The following is a 20676-nucleotide window of genomic DNA, read 5'->3' on the forward strand; positions in this document are numbered from 1 at the left end:
TTCTGTGTGCACTAGGAACAAAGTGTATTTTTAAATTACTCCCTATCATTTTCTTCTTCGAATGAGTCAGTTCCCACTTCTTCATAGTCTTTCTCCAGGGCAGCCAGGTCCTCTCGGGCCTCTGCGAATTCTCCCTCCTCCATGCCCTCACCCACATACCAGTGCACAAAAGCTCTCTTGGCGTACATCAAATCAAACTTGTGGTCGAGCCTTGCCCAAGCCTCTGCAATGGCCGTGGTGTTGCTCAGCATGCAGACTGCTCGCTGAACTTGGGCTAGGTCTCCGCCAGGAACTACTGTAGGAGGCTGATAGTTGATCCCAACCTGGAAACAGGAATATGAGAGAATATTGTAAAAAGGCAAGAAAGCAGAAAGCAGTCAAAGAGCTGAAAAAAGTGAGTAAATTTACAGATGCTGGGGTAGAGTAGTGCCACTATCAAAACTACCAGATGGCAAATGCCATAAAAAAAGAATGTCATAAACAGTATGATGCATGCTCTTTTTAGTTACCTTTCTGTTTCAAGTACACTGGCAACTTCGTAGCTTTCTTAACAGCTACTCAACACTGAATGTACAGTGTCTCCAGATACTCTACAGAAATTAGTACAGAAAGTTGGTTCCCACTCAAACGTTTTCATTCTTAAACCAGCTATTTTTATGACAAATGGTTTTCCACTGCTAATGTCTGTATTGTTATTGAAATTATGTTTCCCGACACTGCTATGTAGCCAGTGCAGAAAGGCTGTATAATATTTCTGAATGAGGGTGTTATCTGACAGATTCCCTAATATCAGCATTTCCTTTACTAATTTTATTGGGTTTGGTATTTCCTTAGGTTTAGGTGATGCTTCAGAGGGAACATTCACTGGCTTTTTCAAAATTCAGATCTGAAATGAATACTGCTTTAGATTTTAACTCGTATACACTTCAGATTTCCACTTACGTAAATATTGAGTCTGTGTCAATAGGCCATCCAAAGGAGAAAGGGCACATTTTATACACATGCGTCTTTCTTATGTTCCTTCTTGTCACAAATAGAAAACATATGAGAACTAAGACTTTAAGTACAAGTTTTCCACTAGACTGAACTTGCCTTTAAACATCAAAGAGAAGCTCGTGGCAGCCATACTCACCTTGAAGCCTGTTGGACACCAGTCGACAAACTGGATACTTCTCTTGGTCTTGATGGCAGCAATTGCTACATTGACGTCTTTGGGAACTACGTCGCCACGGTAGAGCATGCAGCAGGCCATGTACTTCCCATGCCTTGGGTCACACTTCACCATCTGGTTGTTGGGCTCAAAGCAGGAGCTGGTGATTTCTGCCACCGAGAGCTGCTCGTGATATGCTCTGTCACAGGAGATGATGGGGGCGTAGGTCACTAAAGGGAAGTGGATGCGCGGGTAGGGCACCAGGTTTGTCTGGAACTCCGTCAGATCCACATTGAGGGCACCATCAAAGCGCAGCGAGGCAGTGATGGAGGAGACGATCTGGCTGATGAGGCGGTTGAGGTTGGTGTAAGTGGGGCGCTCAATGTCCAGTTTTCGGCGGCAGATGTCATAGATGGCCTCATTATCCACCATGAAGGCGCAGTCTGAGTGCTCCAGGGTGGTGTGTGTGGTCAGGATGGAATTGTAGGGTTCTACCACAGCGGTGGAGACCTGAGGGGCTGGGTAGATGGCAAATTCCAGTTTGGACTTCTTTCCGTAATCCACAGAGAGGCGTTCCATCAGTAAGGAGGTAAAGCCAGAGCCGGTACCCCCACCAAAGCTGTGGAATATGAGGAATCCTTGCAGCCCAGAACAGGCATCAGTCTAAAAAGTAAAAGAGAAAGTGAAAGAATGGGGGCTGAAGAATAATGAAAAGACTTCATCTACTACGTTAGCTTATTCTGAGCTGAAGGTGAGAGCAGTCATCAGCAATATACAGCATAGCTTTCATGTAAGGTTTTCTTGAGAAAGGACTGGTGATAATCCTATCCTTTGCTTCCTTCACTAGCTCAACTTATGACAAAAGTTGGACTCTTATATGTAGAGCTTCTCTCTCTGAACTTCACGCTTCTTTTAGTTAGTCTACCTGAAACCATCAGTGTAGAACTCCCTAATCCACGCTTCTATATCAGTATTGGTGTTCCAGGGCTGTGCTAATTATGAAGAATTATATATTCAGAACCACTTTTTAAGACTATCTGAAGGCATACGGCTGGGAAGTGAATTGCTGGGCTTCTCTGTCTTGGACTGGTAATGATGCCTCTGTACGTCTTGCAATCTGTTTTCTGAACCATTTGTCTCATCTGTAGTTAACAAGCTACCTGTTCTGCCCTTCCTTCTTCTGCAGAATCCAATCTGCTGTTTCAAAACTACTGGGACTTACCAGCTTACGGACCCGATCAAGGACCATATCAATGCTTTCTTTGCCAATGGTGTAGTGGCCACGGGCATAGTTATTAGCTGCATCTTCCTTTCCAGTGATCAGCTGTTCTGGATGAAAAAGTTCCCGGAAGGTGCCAGCCCGCACTTCATCTGAACAAGAAAGAGAAATTGTGAGAAGCTGCATGGCCGTGCTCCAGTGTCAACAACTTCTGATTGCTGTTGGCTTTCAGTCACTGGCGGTCATAATCGCAAAAACTGTATGTTGATGGAGAAGGGGAAACTGTTTCGTAAGCATTTTTAAATTTCTCCATTCTGTTGATTTATAGTGCGACTTGTATCCAGCCACAGAAGTTGTTATCTTCTCAAGAACTTGTCAGTTGTACAGGCTGTACCAACAAGAGGACAAGTCACCAGAAGAAAAGTGTGAAGAAAATCAGGTTCCCCCAGGTACCCCAATTTTTAGAAATCCTTCTGTTCCTAGAGAGAAACTGTCAAGCTCCTACTTTGGATCCAAATCAGAGAAAAGCAGAATTTGAATGGCAAAAATGTGACAGCAAACAAAACCAAAAGTTAAATGTTTGTGCAAAGAGAAGTCATACAAGCCACAGGTACTAGCTATTAAACTGCTTAGGATCTGGCTGTTCCCATGTAAATAACTCCTATGGAGATAATTGACAGATTATTATTTTTGACAGAATCTACCATTCTGTGTCACAAGAAAAATAATTTTATGCTATCTAGTGGTAGACCAAGATACAAAGGGTGTGCTGCTTTGTACCAGGGGAGATTGCTGGCACACCACGGTGATATTAGGAAGAGTAAACTCTTCTCCATTTTCCAGGTTCATTTCTATACTGACCTACTACAGTGGGTTCCAAGTCCACCATTACAGCTCGTGGCACATGCTTCCCAGTGACGGTTTCATTGAAAAATGTGGTAAAAGAGTCATCATAGTTGAGTTTATCTTGCAGATCCTTGAAGGTGCCATCTGGCTGAATGCCATGTTCCAAGCAGAAGAGTTCCCAGCATGCATTTCCTATCTGAACTCCAGCCTGGCCAACATGAATAGAGATGCACTCACGCTAAGGGGAGAGAACAGAGACAGGGTCAGAAAAAAAGCTGCACATTAGTCCTCCTTTTTCCTAATGGTTACTTTTTCCCAGTGTATTGCTTTTCCAAAAAACAGTGGATTGCCGCGGTCAGCATTTCATTTAGTTGTTCAACCCCATGACCACAATGAGAATATACACACCAGATACTGGGACAGTTCTTTAAAAAAATTGAAATCTTTGTGCTGTAATATGTGGGTACATGAAAACAGGCAGGGAAAAAAAAAATCAGTTACACAAAACTCACCTTTCCTCCTATGGATTGGCTCTGTTGAGGAGCACAGCCCAGTTCAGTTTATTTTTACTCCTGGCTGGAACCTGACACAACCATGTGGTATCCTTCAACCTTATGTAACCCAAGACAGGTGATGTCTTTTGATTCTCTTACCCTCTGATAGCAGGCTAGAGTGGAAACTTGGAAGAAATGCTTTAAGCAATATTCACATCAGGAAATTATTTCAGATTCTGTCAGCTGAAACAAATGCTCCTTCAAGCTCCTGAGCAGCTATGAATTTTACATTGCAGGTTTACATTGCGTATTCAGGCAGTGTCATTGCAATATAGTGTGTTTATTTGCATTTGTTCCTGTGGTAGCCAGGGACTTCAATGAAAAGCAAACAACATATGTAACACCAGGCTAAAATGGGCAGGTGCCAATTGCTCCAAAATCCTTTACACTTCAAGTACAGGAGTATGAAGGACCTGGTGCTGGATTTCATAAGTTCAGAAATAGAATTCTAAAGCAGATACTTCTGAGTTAGTGCAGACAATTATGACACCGAGTGTCATGAAAGGCAGTTTTGTAAGGAGAGAGTGGTTTCCGACATGTGGGGTTTTTAAGCTTCAGTTTCTGCTTTGTAATTGTAATTATAGTCTTCTGAGCTCCATCTTTGAGATCTCAATGGCCCTGTCTATACCAGGGGGTAAGAAAGAGTCGGGTCATAGTACTGAACACTGGCCTGCGATTGCCTGAGCTGATTGATAATTAGCACACTCTCTGGCACAGTTTTGGCTTATGCCACCTCATACGTTTCCAGACAATGCTTGGGCACCATCCAGAATACAACTCATTGTCAAGAATGATTTCCAGTGAGCAGCTCACTGGCCACTGCCTGGCTTTGGAGATGCCTAAATAGGAAGCAGGCCATGCTACCTGGCGTCAAGGCCAGAGAATAGTCCTCACTCATTTTTATTTTGTAATATCTCATTTAGAGACATACAATGACTTAATATCAGATTTGGCCAGTTAACCTGTTTTTTATTTTTAATTCTGTAACTGCTGACCCTGCAAAATCATCCTGTGACCTGCAAGTGAAATGCATCTTCTCCAAAAGCTAAATCTTCAGGTGGAATGTGTGACCAGCAGCATCTCTGGAACAGTGTTTTCTTAACAAATGATATATATTTACATTTTAGAAACACAACTAAAGATAGTTTTTCAGAAGTCATCACTCCCCCAGTTAGTCATCCTCAGAAGTTCAAATGAATATGGAAGGCCAATTTAAATATTTCATTCAATGGCATATATTATTTCTATTCAGTGCTCATTTGTAAGCTGCTGACTCTGCAAATGCACATGCAGCAGTGTGTGTAACACGCTCTCAGGTCTACTTGCACAATCCTGTTTTTCTCAATTGAGTTGTGCAAAAGTATCTGAGTTATTTGAATGACGGTATGTTGCAGTGGAGTTGCAATCTGGAGGATTACTCAGGAGACACTGAAGGCATACTTTGGCTTAGAGAATTCAGTGAATGCTGATTTTGCACAGGGCAGGCTCCTGCTTTTCTTTTAAATTCCAGTGTGAATCTGTAAGCCTGGCAACAAGGAAAAAAAACTTCTTCCTTTCAAACACAGCAATGAGGACAGGTGGCTTTTTTAAAGAATACCTTTTAAAGCAAAACTACAATTACAAGTCAAGCAATACTTGGAACCTAAAAAGCTGCCTTGCTCGGTTCCTCAGATGAGTAGAGGAATTGGTCTGTTTTTTCACAGAACCGGTGAATGTTGCCTTAGAAAGTTAATATTGTAAAGCTTAGTATAGGACTATAGTTGAAGACTGCACAACCAGTTCCTTCCCTCTTAGACTGATCTTTCAGCTGCTCTGGTTTGACACAGTATCTCAGCCCTGCCTTTTGCGCCAGGCCTCTTGCCGTGACTCCTGCCTTCAACTCCCATCTTCTCCTACCCCAGGAGTAACTTGGAAATATTCTGACAAGGAGAGAAGGCAATAACAAAGAGATTTCTAATTTTGCACGGTAAACAGCTTTAAAACAGATATCAGACTTTTAATAGGGAAGAGAGTGGGCCTTCTTCAGATAGAGTCACAGGCAGAGTAAACTGATCTCTTAATGGTATTTAAATTTGGAGCTTACTCCAAACTCATGTTTCACATCCCACCACTAATGTACCAGGACCTGGCATACAAATTGTAGACCTGACCTTTTATTTACCAAGAGACAGTAGAAAGGACTGGATCCTTTGTGAAACTAAGCCTGGGGCGGCTTTGATTCTATTAAAAAAACCAGAATGCTACCTGGCTTAAGTATTTACTTTACAAAGGCAGATTTTAGTCTTGCAGATATTCCCAGATATTCCCGAAACATACTCACTAACCTATGTCTGCCTTAAGGCATGGGGAGCCTGTGGAAATGTGTATCTCGCCTGCAAAATGAACGTTCTCATTTTGGACCTGCAGCTGTACTGGCAGGAAATAACAGAGTTCTCTGCACCAAAACAAGACTCAGTGCTAGACCGAAATTGGGGTGCAGGGTGAAATGGATTTTTTACATTCTAAGGGGTTTTGAGAGATTTCTACAAATGTATAATAAAACCCCAAATCTTAAAAATGAAGGGCCTTTTTTACTTAAATGCATACAGAAACACACATGTGTACACTGCATAGCTATGAACAGCTGCCAGGGCTAAACTAATTTAAAACAGACACAAAGGTAAGTAACTTCTTTTTCTAAATGTCTAAATTTAGAAAATTTCTAAAAATTTCTAAAAAAAATTTATCTCATATGACAATGAACCTGTGTTGAGAAAATATAGTCATCTCAGAGAGTACTAAAAAGCTAAGACTCCAGATCTAATTTATCTTATAATTCCACTAATTAGAGATCCTTTGAAGAAGGCTTTGGTTCACCATGCCTTACAGCTCCAGTGATATTTTCTGACACTCCTTTCCCATCCTCTTACGCGGTAATTGGTGCACGAGGTCAGGGTTTTGTGGAACAAACCACTGATAACCATGGCAGATCCCCCTGCCTTCCCTCGCCCACAGTCCTCCTGGTCCCTGTATGATTGGTATTCCCACATCCCCCCTTACCATGGTGTCTCCAGCGGTGTTTCCTTCCCTTTCGGATCGGTGGTGGCAGGTCTTTGCAGGAGCCTGGCTCTGGGCTGCCGGGTGGGAGGCAGCCTGGGCCCAGCACCCGGCACCTGCTGCTGCGCTTCAGTGTCACAGTGCGTCACGGAATAGGTCACAGACTCCACAGTTCTGCCCGCTGCATCACTGCCTCCTGCCCTCCCCACCACTCCATGTATGCAAATTCATCCAGGGAGGCGGGGCTCAGATATTCCCCAGACTTCAAATTTAGTCCCGCCTAGTTTGCTGTGCTTATTAAGGCCGCTATACGCTATACTAACACCTGAGCGTTGTCCATGTGTGTCACCTACAACACACATACCATGCCAATTCCCTGTACTGCCAGCATGTACATGTGTAGGTGAAAATCACTCCTAAATTCCAATACAGAAGCCCAAGAGGATGTAAGAAACCAAATGAATGGAGAAGGACAGAGGAAAAACCAAAACCAGACGACTGGAAAGTAAATATAATTACCATTCTGAAGTGTTCTCTACCAGGGCTCTTGAATGCTGGACTGACTTCTTTCTGCCCTTACTCCAGCTGCCCTCTCTATTAACGTTTCAATTTACTTCTGTTGCTTCTCTTTCTGTGTACCGTCATCTGGGCTGTCAGCATTATGGGGCAGTATTCAGTACAGATTCTAACTTGTCTGTCCAAATACAGAAAGAAATTTGACTCTCATTGCAGTGCTTATTGCAAGAAATAGCTGGAGGCATCACACAAACATTCCCACTCCAAATTAGGGCAGTTGCCTCCACCATTTTATTGTTTGATCCCTCTGCACTAGCTCAGCATTGGAAGGCAGCAGCTTCTCTCAGTGGAGAAATCCTCGTGTTTGCAACTCCTAGGTAACAAAGAGGAAGGCACACTTAATTGCTTGAATTTGAGTATTATGTATCCCTGGACTTTAGAAACATACGGTTTATTGTTATGTTTAATCAGTAGAAATTTACATACAAAATTCCTAAATTGTAGGTCAGTCTACTTTGACATTATATTAGTAGATTGTTCAGCCACTGTTGGCAACGAGCATTTAAGGATCTTCTCCTTTAACTAACACCTATATTTTAACAGTCTGAAGTAGTTCATACCATTTTTTATAAACTCACCTTTACTTTGGTATAGTCTTCATTTTGCTGATCTTTACATAAACCTGCAAATCACTACTTTTTCGTTTTGGCTAAGAAAAGCTGCAAGTATTTTTAACAGAAGAAGAATTCCCATGCTAATTTCTGTCTGCTGCTTTGTTTAATCAGAGTCCTACACTTCTCCAGAAAACCATGAGATCATTGCTTTGAGGATGAGGAATAGGTTGTTCCTGCATTCTTCCAACAGAACTGGTAACATTCCAGCCAAGCTCTGGTGTTATGGACAAACTGAAATGTTAAAGCTCTTGGCTCTACCTGATGTGGAGCTCTGTGTGGATTCACCTCAGGAAAAAGTCTCCCAGCAAATACCTTGAGCAGTCCACCACACAAATCCTCTTAGACACTCTTTGAGTGAACATGTCAGATCTAGCACCTGCAATAGCTGAAGGAGCTCTATGAATTACTAAATTATTTGCAACTTAATCCATTGCTGCTTTTTCTCTACTCTTCCATTGCCCCCCTCCCCTCTTCTGTAATAGGCTGTGAAAGCACCTCTGGGAGTCAGTGTTAATCATTCCCCTCCACCTCACTCAAACTCAACTGTCCCAAGACCGTAGACTCACCAATGCTGGGTTGCCACACTGAACAGAGCCTGGGTCATGCCTCACCAGTTAAAAACTTCCAGGGAGCAGGGAGCGATAGAGTCTTCAGCAGTGTCCCTGGCTGGTGGGAGTGCAATGGCTACGTCCCTTCTCTCTAGAATCAGTTGAGCTTGAAGAGCCTAGGGATGACCCAGGTTACTGTTTTTACATTTTTCACAGTCAAGTAGCTAGGTAAAAGGCCTTTGCAGACCTGCTTTACACCAAAGACAGGGCTTGACGTGCTCAGCCTTGAGATGGCCCATGAACTCAAGTGCTGGAAATATGCGCTGGTCTGGGGTGATGGCCAGACATGGAGATAAAAACCCCAAGGAAGACTTGGGCACACTGTTTTTCATAAGGTTTCCTTATGTTGCTCTGGCCACGTGTGTTGCAGAGTGCTTAGGCAGAAAACCCTCCGCCTAGATTTAGAGGGTAACCTGAAAGCACTTGTGTGGGACTGTGCTCCCAAGTACTGGTGAGTTTTGTTGACTCTGGAGTCAGCCTCTACTCCATAGAGACATGAGGCAGGTACAGCCTGGGTTGGGATTCTTGGAAAGACAATCATCTTGCTCAATGCTGGCATTCAACCTGTGTGGGCAGACAGCAAGCTTGTAGGGGCAGTCACTCAGCCTCTCTGTCCTGCATGGAACAGGCTTGAGGCATGCCCTGCATGGGGAGGGGTGATAGCCCAGCAGCGTGGCCTGCCCACTTCAGCTTTTACCTTGCAACACTGGTAGATGATGATGAGGGGTAAATAGGGCTGATTATAAAAAGCTCTGCCATGGAGTCCTGAGGTATGCAAATAAGTGAATTTGGCATGAGTGCTGGAGCGGCTTTCCTGGCACTGCCAGAGGGCTTGCTAATAGCCCATGCTCCTCGGGGTGTTGCGCAGCCTGCAGGCGACTGGGATGGTCTGGACGTTCTCAGAGGGCTTCTCATGTGCACATGGACTTGGTGCTGTGCTATAGGTTCCCCCCAGAGCAACACAACAGAGCAGAGTTGTTGTGAGTTATTATCTCCAATTGTTTATGGGACTATCAAAATCATCCTCCTAGAGGGATTTAAAAAAAAACCCTTAACATGGCCATACAAAACCTAACCCCCTTTCCTCCATTTAAAAATAGACACACCTGAAAATAGCATTTTTGAATAACCTAGATCTTAGAAGTACTGTCCACCAGATCTTAGGTCAAGAGAACCACTAAGTCCTGTGATCTATCTCTTCTGTTCCGACTAGAGATCAAAATACATCAACAGGCAAACAAAGGGCAGTTAACTTCATGTCCTCTACCAGATGAACTTCACTCCCCATAGATGGGTTACCTAAGTCACTCACCAATAGTGGCATAATTGTGGATTATTTTAGAACAGTAGCTGCCATCATATAAAACAGTGCACTCCTAACTTAGAAGTTCGTTGGTGATCATACAAAAACCTCTGTCGCTTTTAATTTGGTGCGTGAAAGTCTTTGTATTTTCCACATATTATAAGACGTTCTCATGTTAGTGAATGACGATATAAATGCTTCCATGTGTCCCCCTGTAGAACTACAGTCTGTCGTCACCTACTGGGAGAACTGACAGCTTATACAGTCAGGTATATCTGAAATCCCGAAGTCTAGTATTTCAGTACCCACATAAAACTGCTATATTGATGAAATACTGGCTTTCAGGCATTATTCCTGAAACAGAGAACTGTGCTAGGTATTTTTAAAATTACTTTTAAGAGAGAAAAAATGAAGTAAATTGTGGGTAACAGCTTCAAAAAAGTTATCCCCTTTTTGGCAAGAGTTGTCATGTATAAAATTTCTCTACCTATGTTAAAAATTATAGTTACATCTGGACTTGGAGAATTATCTCCCCTAATATAGCAAGTTCAGAACTATAGTTTCTAATATGAAGATCAACCATTCATTTTGCAAATAAAATGACCAACTACATCAGTGATATTTCTGGATGTGCCTGCTTTTCTTTATGAGCTTTTACCAAACCTAATACAAACAGAAAGGGGACAACTCTCCTCAACAGTTTGGGCAAAACAGAATGCATTTCTGGAGCCCCACTGGAGTTGTATGCCATGCCAGGATGGAATTGTAGGGCTCCACTACAGCGGTGGAGACCTGAGGGGCAACTCCATCTTGGAAGATATAATTCACCAAGGTTGATGTTTGCAAAACAAATGGGGCATTGACATTGGCAGAAAATGGTATGGAAGATCTGTACGTTGAAAAACAAAGTACAGAGATGAGGAGTACAGTCTGAGATGTTCTGTTTTGAAAAAAAAAAAGTGGACTCTGCTCTACACGTAAGTTGCTGTGTTATACAAATAAATTCATTTATCAAACGAGGGCTGTGCCCTGCTGTGGTAAAATTTCAGCTCTATATACTGATCAGATGAAGATCCATCAGAACCTTCAGGGAAATGACCGGAAAAAGAAGAGATCTGCAAGAGTAGTTTCCCCTGAAAAATCTGTCAGGACACATCTGTTGTCTGATTCTTCACGCTCCTCTCTTACATCTCCATACAAAGAAAGCATTTTCCACCAGTTAGCAAAGGAAAAATACCACCACAGAAAAAGACCAGAAAAGAATCTCTTCAAGAAAGCTAAATTGTACTCATAACCAGTGGAGGTTTAAACAATAGTAAACTTTTCATTTTATTAATTATTAGTAGAGGACCCATGACAGAGTGCAGTGTCGTTTTCATCTTTTCATTGCGAATAACAGAGCTTTTAGAGATACGTGGTATTAAAAACTTAAAATCTGTATGTTTTGCCTGCATGTTGGGATCATCCCTAATGGTAAAGTGATTTGAACTTTTGCACCCAGTTAATTCTATTTTCCAAGATTAGTTCTACACTGAGCTATTACAATTTGCTCCAAGTCCACCATAATAGCCTGGGGCACATATTTTCTAGGGATGCCTCCCTGAAGAACATGGCAGGAGCATCATCAACGCCGGGTTGGTCAATGGAGGTGCATTTGGCTGAATGCCATGCTCCAGACAGAAGAGCTCCCAACATGTGTTGCTGGTTTGAACTCCAACTTGGCCAATGTGAGGCACTCACACTGAAAGGGAAGGACAAGGGAAATGGTGAGAACCACTGAATATTCTAGGAGTTTAAGAGGAGATCTTGCGTGAAACCCCGAATCAACCAATAATTACAAAATTTTCCACAAGGAATTCTACTGGAGTTAATGGAAAATATTCTTACACTTATTTACAGATAGGAAGAAAAATATTTTGCTGCGTGTAGAAAGAAACAATAATCAAAACAGCTAGACATTCGCAGCCGTGCCTACACATGGTGTACAGTACATGAGATCTACGTGTAACTGCACATAATTCCATATATAGATCAAACAACTGTGTATAAGTACACAAAATAAACAACAGTAGGACCCAACTAAGGAATATGAGCCAAGTCCAGTTATCTGGGACAAGACAGAGCAATGCTGCCTTATTGATATATAGATAAAGCAAAGGGAATGAAGTATCTTCAGATCTCTCAACCTTCTGTTGAACATGGACAGGTGGAAGAGAGGTTTGCAGAAATTAAAGGAACTACAATTAAAGTGCCTTTAGTACCTTAATTAATTTCAACCACTGATTGTTTTGGCCCATTCTCTGGGTACTTGTAACTCAATTTAACATGTGAAGAGTTAATCTGATACTGAAGAGAACTTGGTGCTTTTTACACGTTAGACTAAATTAATTTCCTGAGAAATCCTTCTTGTACATATACTTCTATAATGACAGATGTTCAATAACCAGTTCCTAAACTGTTTATTCCTGTGTCATGCACATAGTTTAGGAACAGAAATCTGAAACACAAAATACGTCATATTCTGAAAGAAGCGTGTCTCCTTCTGTAGACTATTATGCAGACTCCCAAGTACAAGTTTAAAAGGTTCTCTCAAAAATACTGCTGTTGGACATGGTATATTGGAATATTAACCTTTTGGCATATGATTCCCCTCCAGTCTTATGGAGTGTCTAGGGAAAGGTCCACATTTCTTTCCTCTTAATTTTAATACTCACAAGCTAGTAGGAAAAGGGCATTAATACAGGGTTAAACATACTCTATTCGAAGTACATCCAGAGTAACTTCTACCCGAAAAGGAAAAACAAGTTCCAACCCCACCTTTCTTTTTCTGCATATGACTTCCTTTATTATAAACTTATTAACACAAATGAAGCTGTATGTATTGGACTCTAAATTTATTTACCAAGAAGCTAATAAAATTGTTTGTTTGTACATTGTGAGCAACATTTGTTGCCCAAAAATGAAGCAAGAAAACTACACTTCAACCTTCCCACCTTCACTCAGATCTTGACCAGAGCAGGGGAAAACAGAAGCCCAAACTCATTGCTCATAAAACAACTCATTCTCATAAAAGAACCTGATTCTTTTCTCACTGTGGCTTCTCCTGCAGGCTTCTTTTCTCGATGGGTAGCAGCAGCTTTGGTTACTGATGTTTCTGCTGCTGTATAAGCAGCCTGCTGCGAGGTGGCAGGACATGTGCACCTTGATGGCAGGGGCCCTGCAGCAGCACTGTGTAGGCAGGTCAGAATCTCTCCCAGGCAACTGTCCCATTCCACCCGCTCACCTGTTACACCAGCAGACTGCTTTCACCCATGTACAGGACCCAGCCCTAAAGTCTGTTCTTAAGCAAGTCTTCCCAGTTAATTCTCCGAGCTAAACCTTGGTTTGGAAAAAAAAAAAATTACCATTGGTATTAGTAACCAGAATTTTGACATATACAAGCACCTTCACAAATAACTGGTTTCCTTCCTTAAAACTCTAACAACTGGTGAATATCCTACTGATAACTCATTTAAAAGATTATTAACCATTTCAGAATTTCTTCATTTACACTCTCAAAAGGTGGCATCATTTTTAAATGCTGTCTTTCTGACAAAGGTGACTGTAGATGAATGGTGGACAGGGAGTTAACTTGCTAAAGTTCCACTGACTGAAATGAGTTGGGGAACAGGATGAACTGAAAGGAATTCCACTTGACCAACTATTTGATCACCTGTGGACAAGGTACATGGAATTATTTTCTTGTCTCCTGGTGCTAAGGCACCAAACCTCATCTTTCTGCCAGTCATTCCTTATCTTTGTGAATTCTGTTTATCTGATTATAGACAACTGTTCCTCAACCTTTCAGCCGTCTACAACATGGGCCAATACAAGTTTTTTTGCATCTAGCAAGACGATAGCAAAACAAAGAAGCAAAACTATAATGTACTCATGTCTGGAGTTACTAGCAGAAAGTTCACATGACGTGGCGCGCACACGCACATTCAGACAAGGCTTAAACAGTAGGATCCCCAGGGCTGTGTCTTTTCCCTCCATGATATAAGAGTGCAGAGAAAAAACACTGCAAAAAATAAATACCAGGTGCTTTATTCTTGGTAGTCTTGGTCATCCCAAGGTACACAGAGACACTTATATATTTAAAAATAATATGCTGGATCTTTCACAGAAAGTAATTACCACTCTGAACTCCTATGAAAATGCAGACTTAAACCCACCAACATCATCAGTTGATTAGATCTCATCAGATTCACACTGATCAAGTCCTCTACTTAATTCAAATATGCCTGTACAATGAGGACGTGTAGTGAAACATTTCCAGAAATTATTTGCAAACTGTAGAGTACCAATACATTAAACACAAAAGTTCTCATGTACTTCACTGCGGCACAAATAAGCAACTCTACAAATCAGTAGTGACTTCATTGTGAAAATTAAATATTGCAGTTTTAGTATTAATTGCAAAAAAAACCCTGATAGCTTGTTTCTGCCTCCTTGCCCTCTCATCATGAATTAAATACAATACAAACACAAAATCAGTAGTACTCAAAGAAAGTGAGGGTTACCAACCTACACGTGAAATCAAGTTGAATGTTAAAGTCCTGGTAAATGAGTGGCTATGACTTTTAACAGCTTTCTCAAACGTAACGTATGTCCTACTCAGACCACTAGTCCCAACCTCCAAAATTGCATCTCTGCCATCTATCTAAAAATTTTAATGGAAAAGTAGAGCAAGAAATGGTTGTTACTTAAACAGTCAATTTGGTAAGAATTTGGCCTGACTTCAGAATGAAGTTTGCTATTTCATTAACTGGCTTACAAAGAACTTAAAGTGAGGCCTCACAAAGCAGGGGGCCAGTAGACACAACCTAGTCATTTCTTGAAAGTGCTGAACTTCAGACAGAGCTTCTGTGTTTTATTCTACCTGGTTACCCCACCAGCTGTTGGTTGCAGGGTTTTAACTACACTTACAGCTGGATTACAAGAACCACCTAGCATTATCAAGAGCAGCTCTTCCCTATGTGCGCAGAGTATGTAAGAAATGACCTTCTAATAAGGTGAAGCATTATATGCTACTTAATGGTGCCACTTGGTATAAGGTCTTGGCAGAGACAAAAAAAAAAAACTTTGAGGAGGGATATAGGATTGTTTTGGTTTTTACCCTGGAGACAACTAGACAAGGTCATGACTGCATTCACGAATGACCTGCCCATTTATCTGACACTAATATTGGAGTATTTCTCTAATGGGATAATTCAAGAAGAGAGACACAGAACTATTTTTACAGTGAAGATGCAGACTGTTTTCAAAGTGTCCCAGTAGACAGCAAAGCAACAGATTGCACACCATTTGAAGGTACCAACAGGCTGCTATCCACATGAAGAAAACATAAATTGTTACCACCTCAGCGTATGTCTACTGCTAGAGACAAAGAAACAACCTGACAGGGACTACTGTTGTAAGGCATCACACTGGGGCCTCTAGTGGCTGCTTTTCAGAGGTTTGCTATGTCGGATAGAATTTGCCCACCAAAAAGGCAGCTTTGTTCAACATTTTACAGTTTGGGCTGACATCAGTCAGCCTGTATCCTTTTGGCACAGGTGCTGGGATGGCAGGCTACTTGTTTGCCACAAAGGTTCTTTTCCTTTAACTTGTCTTCTCCAGCACACAACAGTTTGCTCCAGTGAAAGCAATATTTAAACAGGTCAGTGCTCTCTCCTTTGGCATTTATCCTTCATCAATTGATGATAGGTGGATGGACAGAGAAGAAATGAATGTTCTACCCCAAACCTCCAATTTCTGCCCCAAGGGGTCGGTCTGGTGACAGACCCTCTGCAAAGATAATTTTCTTGCCACAGATCTGAGGAAGGTTTTGGGATCTCAGAGAAGTATCTCTTTCTACCCATTAATAACGCTTTGTTCTGAATGAAAGAGCCTTGCTAAAGGGCTACCATGTAACCCAAAACTTTAGATACTGGGGGCAAGGGGGGCAATTCTAGACATACAGAGACTTTTTGACATCTACATAAACAAAGCAAGAGGTAGGGAAAGAGTAAAACAATGCAACAACTTCAGTTGCTCAACGAGACAATAATATATAGTTTTAAAAAAATAAGTCTATTTCCTTACCACCACCACGTGCTCTCAAGAATTACTATGAATCAGGTGAGCACGAAGCGCTGTAATTTGCATTTAAGAAGAGTAAGTGTTGCACAATAGTCTTTGTGGCCCACCACCTCGGCTTTCTGGCTTAAATATCACTAAAATCAAGAGTGCCTGTATAAGGAGGCATCAGTCACAAGAGAAACCATGGCCTTCAAAATGCAACAGGCTTCGCTTTCTCCAGTGTTTTTTTCCCCCCACGTGCTTGTCCGAAATCCCATTCTGCAGGAACTAGGATTTTCAAATGTTTTCAGGCAAAACAGAGTATTCCCCTAACCATTGGTACTCCATTGCCTTTGACAGTCATGCCTCCAGGAACGCTATTTCACTTGTTCAGAGAACTGCCCAGCATTTGCAAGGATGAAACCTTCTTCCATAGTTCACAACTGGCTACACAACCCTCACTCAAGAGCTACATCCAAAGCAAAGTGTTTGAAAAGGAGGATTCTTACTCAGGTGTAGATTATGGAAGGAGTGCCTTTACCCTGTTGGACAGAACAGTGCTGTAGAGCCAAGCAAAATGCCAGGAACACTTGGCATGGTTTCAGAATTCATACAACACTGTTCCCTGTCTGAAGAAATGAAGGTATCGCCACGCGCAGGAGTTTGCAGGTTGTCATCTCAATTAGGACACCGATTTCAGCAGTCCTCAAAGGCCCTGATAACGTCTTCAAGACAAGATGATACTTCTACAGCAGCAGAGAAAAATGCATTCTATTACAGAAGATGCTTAGTCTTGAATTGGAGGCCTATGTATTGGAGAAAATACAGCTGCCCAAGCCTGTCGGAAGAGCTGGACCAGTTTGTAAATGAATGGCAGTGCTGTGGGAGAAGCTGCAGAACAAAATAAAAGCAAAAGAACCTTTCATTATAAAAGGTAAAGCTAAGATACACTAAACATATTAAGAAAGACCTAATCCCAACTAGTTAATTAAAATGTTAAACTCCAGCATAAGCAGATCAAATTCATGACTACTTTGCTGCCCCAGGCAACTCTCTGCTTTCCTGACAGGACAGCCTGTCAGGCAATCGCTCTTCCAGGAGACATTCACCTTGTAGCACCTCAAGTTGACTGAGGTAGATGCTGAGTCTCGGACAGCTCAGCTTGCCTGTCACAGTCTGTACCTCATCTGTTGGAAAGAGCCAAGGACAGAATAACTGTTTTCAGAAAACTGGCTTTTGTAGAGCTACATCATTCTACACAGATTGCAGCTGGAAGCATTAGAAACAAGCCTAATAGCAAGTTTCTAGTCACCCAGTTTTTGTGTCTCCCAAAGACAAGACACTTACACAGACCACATCCATTAAAAGCAACTATTTTCTTCTCTGTAACCATATGGAATTTAAGAAATTGGAAATCTTAGTACTGTACCTGGGTCTAATCTCACCACCACCAGGTACAACAGAAAAGTAGCCAAGAGCATCTTTTTGTAAGGAAGTAAACAGAAGTGGCTGGACATGGACCTCAGTGCTCTACGCAGCAATGTCAACATAGTCAAGAGCTTTTGGGACAGAGCACCTAGAATACAAGAACAGAAAGGCTGTTAGGGCCAAGTAAAGGGAAAAAAATAATCACGTAGATACAGCTAATAAGACACTAAGATAGTAAAGTGAGACTGTTCTTAGTTTGATCGCATGAGAGTTGGGCTGGGTTTTTTTTCTAATAGGGAACAGAGAAACAGTACAATTTTGTAAAGCAATTCATTATACTGGTGGGTTTTGTTTTGCTTTGTTTTTAAAAAGGCATCTACTTTAGTGTACTATGTTCTTACACCACAGTAGTGCCAGCTTCTCTCCTGGGACATAACATCAAGTGATTTCCAGTTCTGGAGGAGGAGCAGTACTTTAAATGCCAGACATGCATTTTTCTACATGGGCTCAACTGTAAATGGAGACAAAGCAGACAGTACACAGAGCCAACAAAACGTACCCTTAAAGGATTGCTAGGCAGTTTTAGTTTCCCTTTAGTACCTTTAAAAAAAAACAAACAAACCCAAATATTTATTCTAAAGTGCTTTTGAACTTGCAAAATAATTCTCATCTCTTGACATCAGCAGAGACTAGATATGCTTTGTAACTGTCAGCAAATGGGTTTCCATTTCCTGCTGTGTATCACAGCAGGACTTCTTCACGGCTGGTTTGTCATGACAATATTCTTAACACATAGTTAATACTTGCCCCCCTTTGTTAGTAAGGGAACAACTAACTTGAAATAAAATTCTAGAAGAGAAAAGGAGCACAAACAACAGAGGGAAAGCCTACCCAAAACAGTTTCTGTTGCTGCGTCCTTCTGCTCTTCAGCAGCCGAGTGCATCTCTTCCTGTTTTGTCCACTGACATCGGCTCTCACAAATGGTCCCAAGAAATGCTAGCTGCTGCTTGCTGTCAATAACATCACAGCCATGCACAAGCTCTTCTGCCTCCTCAAACCGGCCAAGTGGAAGCAACACATGCAACAGGTAGAGCTCCAGCAATGAACCATACTCAGGAAGGCTCTTATTGGTTTGGTCTCTCAGCCAGCTACTGCCAACCTCCAGCATCACCTGGGGCTCTCTCACTTTACTGTATAACAGGATACTGAAACAGAAGAAAGAAACATTAGAAAAGTGGAGATCACTTACAGTTACTACAAGCAGCTGTCATGAAGGCATGTATCAGGGTCTACTCTTGGAACAGAGATATTTCCAGGTCAGGCAATAGGTGCAGCCACTGATGTTACTTTCTCTACATCACCTCTTTCATACTTTATCAGCATAAAGCAATCCGCTGGCCTGCAGGCATGCTCCAACACACACAGGTCAAGAACAGGCCTGTCCCAGGTTCCGCTTTCATCCTCACACTGCGCAAACTGAAAATATGACACAACATTCAAGTCTGGCCTGCTCTTAAACGTAACTACTGCCAGCCCCGTGTATACAACGGCCACACAGAGAAACTCACCACAGCTCCAGAACTTTTGGAGGCAGATGTTCGGGGACATGGTAATACTGTAGGACCCAAGACAGAACTTCTCTCCACCGGTTCATCTCAGCCAGTGCCTGAATCCCCACCACACAAAGGGAGCATTTCACTTCTGCAGAACTGGTAATGAAGAGACACCTAAATAAGCACTTAGGACCACATTTCCCCTTGCATCCCTTTCAGTGAGCTGCAGCGTAGCCTAGGAACTCTGCAGTTCTCTAAAAGCTGCTTCCTCTCCTTTCCCTCTCCTCAGCCCCAACAAAAAGGCAAATTCACCCCCCGAGAAGATTCACTGAGTCTGTACCTCTAGGAGGACGTGAGGAGCGCTCCTAGGCACACCTCACTTCACACACACAGATTCCTTCACATGAAATACATAAATATAGACAGGCTGTTATCAAAACGCAGCCTTTTTAAGCCAAGCCGGGTTTTATACTGTTACTAGCTCACTTTTCAGGAGCAAGCGCCACCTTCCATTAATTTAGATAATCAAGAAAAAGCTAAGCAAAACCACAGCAAGGACCACCAGTGCTACTGCTATTCATACAGATAATATTTATATACGAACCTAAAAGGTTCCTAACCCCACCGCTAAAAATACCACCCCAGTTTATTAAACCCTAAAAGCCCTCCATTAAAAAAGCCAAACCCACAAACAGGGCAGACACGGCCTGCAGTTAGCAGCCGGCCCGACGCTGATGCGACACCAAGCCGCGCCGTCCCTGTCCCCGCTGCCCACGCCGCCACCCGCTCGCACCTCTCGGGGCTGGGGCCCGGGCCACTCCCGGGGCCGGGGCCGGGGCCGGTGCCCAGGCTGTCACAGCCCGCCTCACACCGCTCCACGGCGGCGGCGAAGTCCCGGTGCAGCACCAGCAGGTCCGCCGCCTCCTCCAGCAGCGAGGCCGCCTGGGCCGAGACCGGGGGCCAGGCCAAAGGCTCGCTCCTCATGGCGGCAGCGGGAGGGCTGGCGGGAGGGCTGCCGTTGCCTTCCCCGCGCCCCACCGCCCGCCGCCCGCCCGACTCCGGCTCCAGCGCCGCTACCGCCCCCGCGGGGCTCAGCTCTGCTCCCCTCGGGCAAGCAGCAACAGGACCTTAGCCTCCCACGTCCCCAGAAGGCCGTGAGGGAGGGAGCACCCGGCAGCGGAAGGGCCGCGCCGGCGGCCATCTTCTCCCCGCCCCGCGGGCCGGCGGGACATGTAGTCCAGGGGTGGCGTGAGGGAGGGGGCATCGCGGGCGGCCGGCCCAGGCGCGGGAGCGGGGGCACCTCGGCGTGGTGGCTCCCCGGGGGGCCATCTCGCCCACAGCCGGCAAGGCTGATCCTGCGGGGATCCGGGGGTCTCCGGGGACCCTCCGACCACAAACTGCGGGACCGCGACACTTCCAGCCGCGCCGGGAGGAAGGGGTCGGTGCCGGTCCCTGCCAACAACCCAGTTTCTCGCTCGTGTGGCCCAGCCGGCGCTCCCCGCCTCGGCCGCCCCGGTTAGCAGCCGGTCCGGAGCCCCGCGGCGGCCGCTGCTGTTCCCCCGGCGGCCGCTGGGCGTCAGCCCAGCCCCGAGCGTGGGGCCCCGGAGGTGGCCGCTCGGGAGCACGGCGGCGACTAGGTGGCGGGAGGAGAGGTTCGGGACCGGTAGTAAAGAGAAAGCGCGGCCCG

At 43.7% G+C, this 20676-nt stretch overlaps 2 protein-coding genes across 3 annotated transcripts; both read right to left on the reverse strand.

The window, feature by feature from the left end:
• On the reverse strand, positions 1-6991 carry TUBA8 (tubulin alpha 8). Its single transcript, XM_075115449.1, has 5 exons — positions 6809-6991; positions 3231-3453; positions 2373-2521; positions 1133-1813; positions 1-323 (listed from the first exon to the last, which is right to left on the reverse strand). The coding sequence occupies exons 1-5, from the start codon at positions 6809-6811 to the stop codon at positions 36-38; spliced, it is 1344 nt and encodes a 447-aa protein (XP_074971550.1). The 5' UTR covers positions 6812-6991; the 3' UTR covers positions 1-35.
• Positions 6992-13976: 6985 nt separating this feature from the next.
• On the reverse strand, positions 13977-20346 carry PEX26 (peroxisomal biogenesis factor 26). 2 transcript variants are annotated; one of them, XM_075115462.1, is made up of 6 exons: positions 19783-20346; positions 19005-19145; positions 18328-18641; positions 17438-17584; positions 17118-17195; positions 13977-16899 (listed from the first exon to the last, which is right to left on the reverse strand). In XM_075115462.1, the coding sequence occupies exons 1-6, from the start codon at positions 19971-19973 to the stop codon at positions 16796-16798; spliced, it is 975 nt and encodes a 324-aa protein (XP_074971563.1). In that variant the 5' UTR covers positions 19974-20346; the 3' UTR covers positions 13977-16795. The 2 variants fall into 2 exon arrangements, with proteins under 2 accessions (XP_074971563.1, XP_074971572.1); XM_075115471.1 differs by lacking the exon at positions 17118-17195 and having other exon boundaries at positions 19783-20337.
• Between the last annotated feature and the right edge of the window lie 330 nt (positions 20347-20676).

The sequence above is a fragment of the Phalacrocorax aristotelis genome, chromosome 1, assembly GCF_949628215.1.
Source record: "Phalacrocorax aristotelis chromosome 1, bGulAri2.1, whole genome shotgun sequence".
Taxonomy (NCBI): domain Eukaryota; kingdom Metazoa; phylum Chordata; class Aves; order Suliformes; family Phalacrocoracidae; genus Phalacrocorax; species Phalacrocorax aristotelis.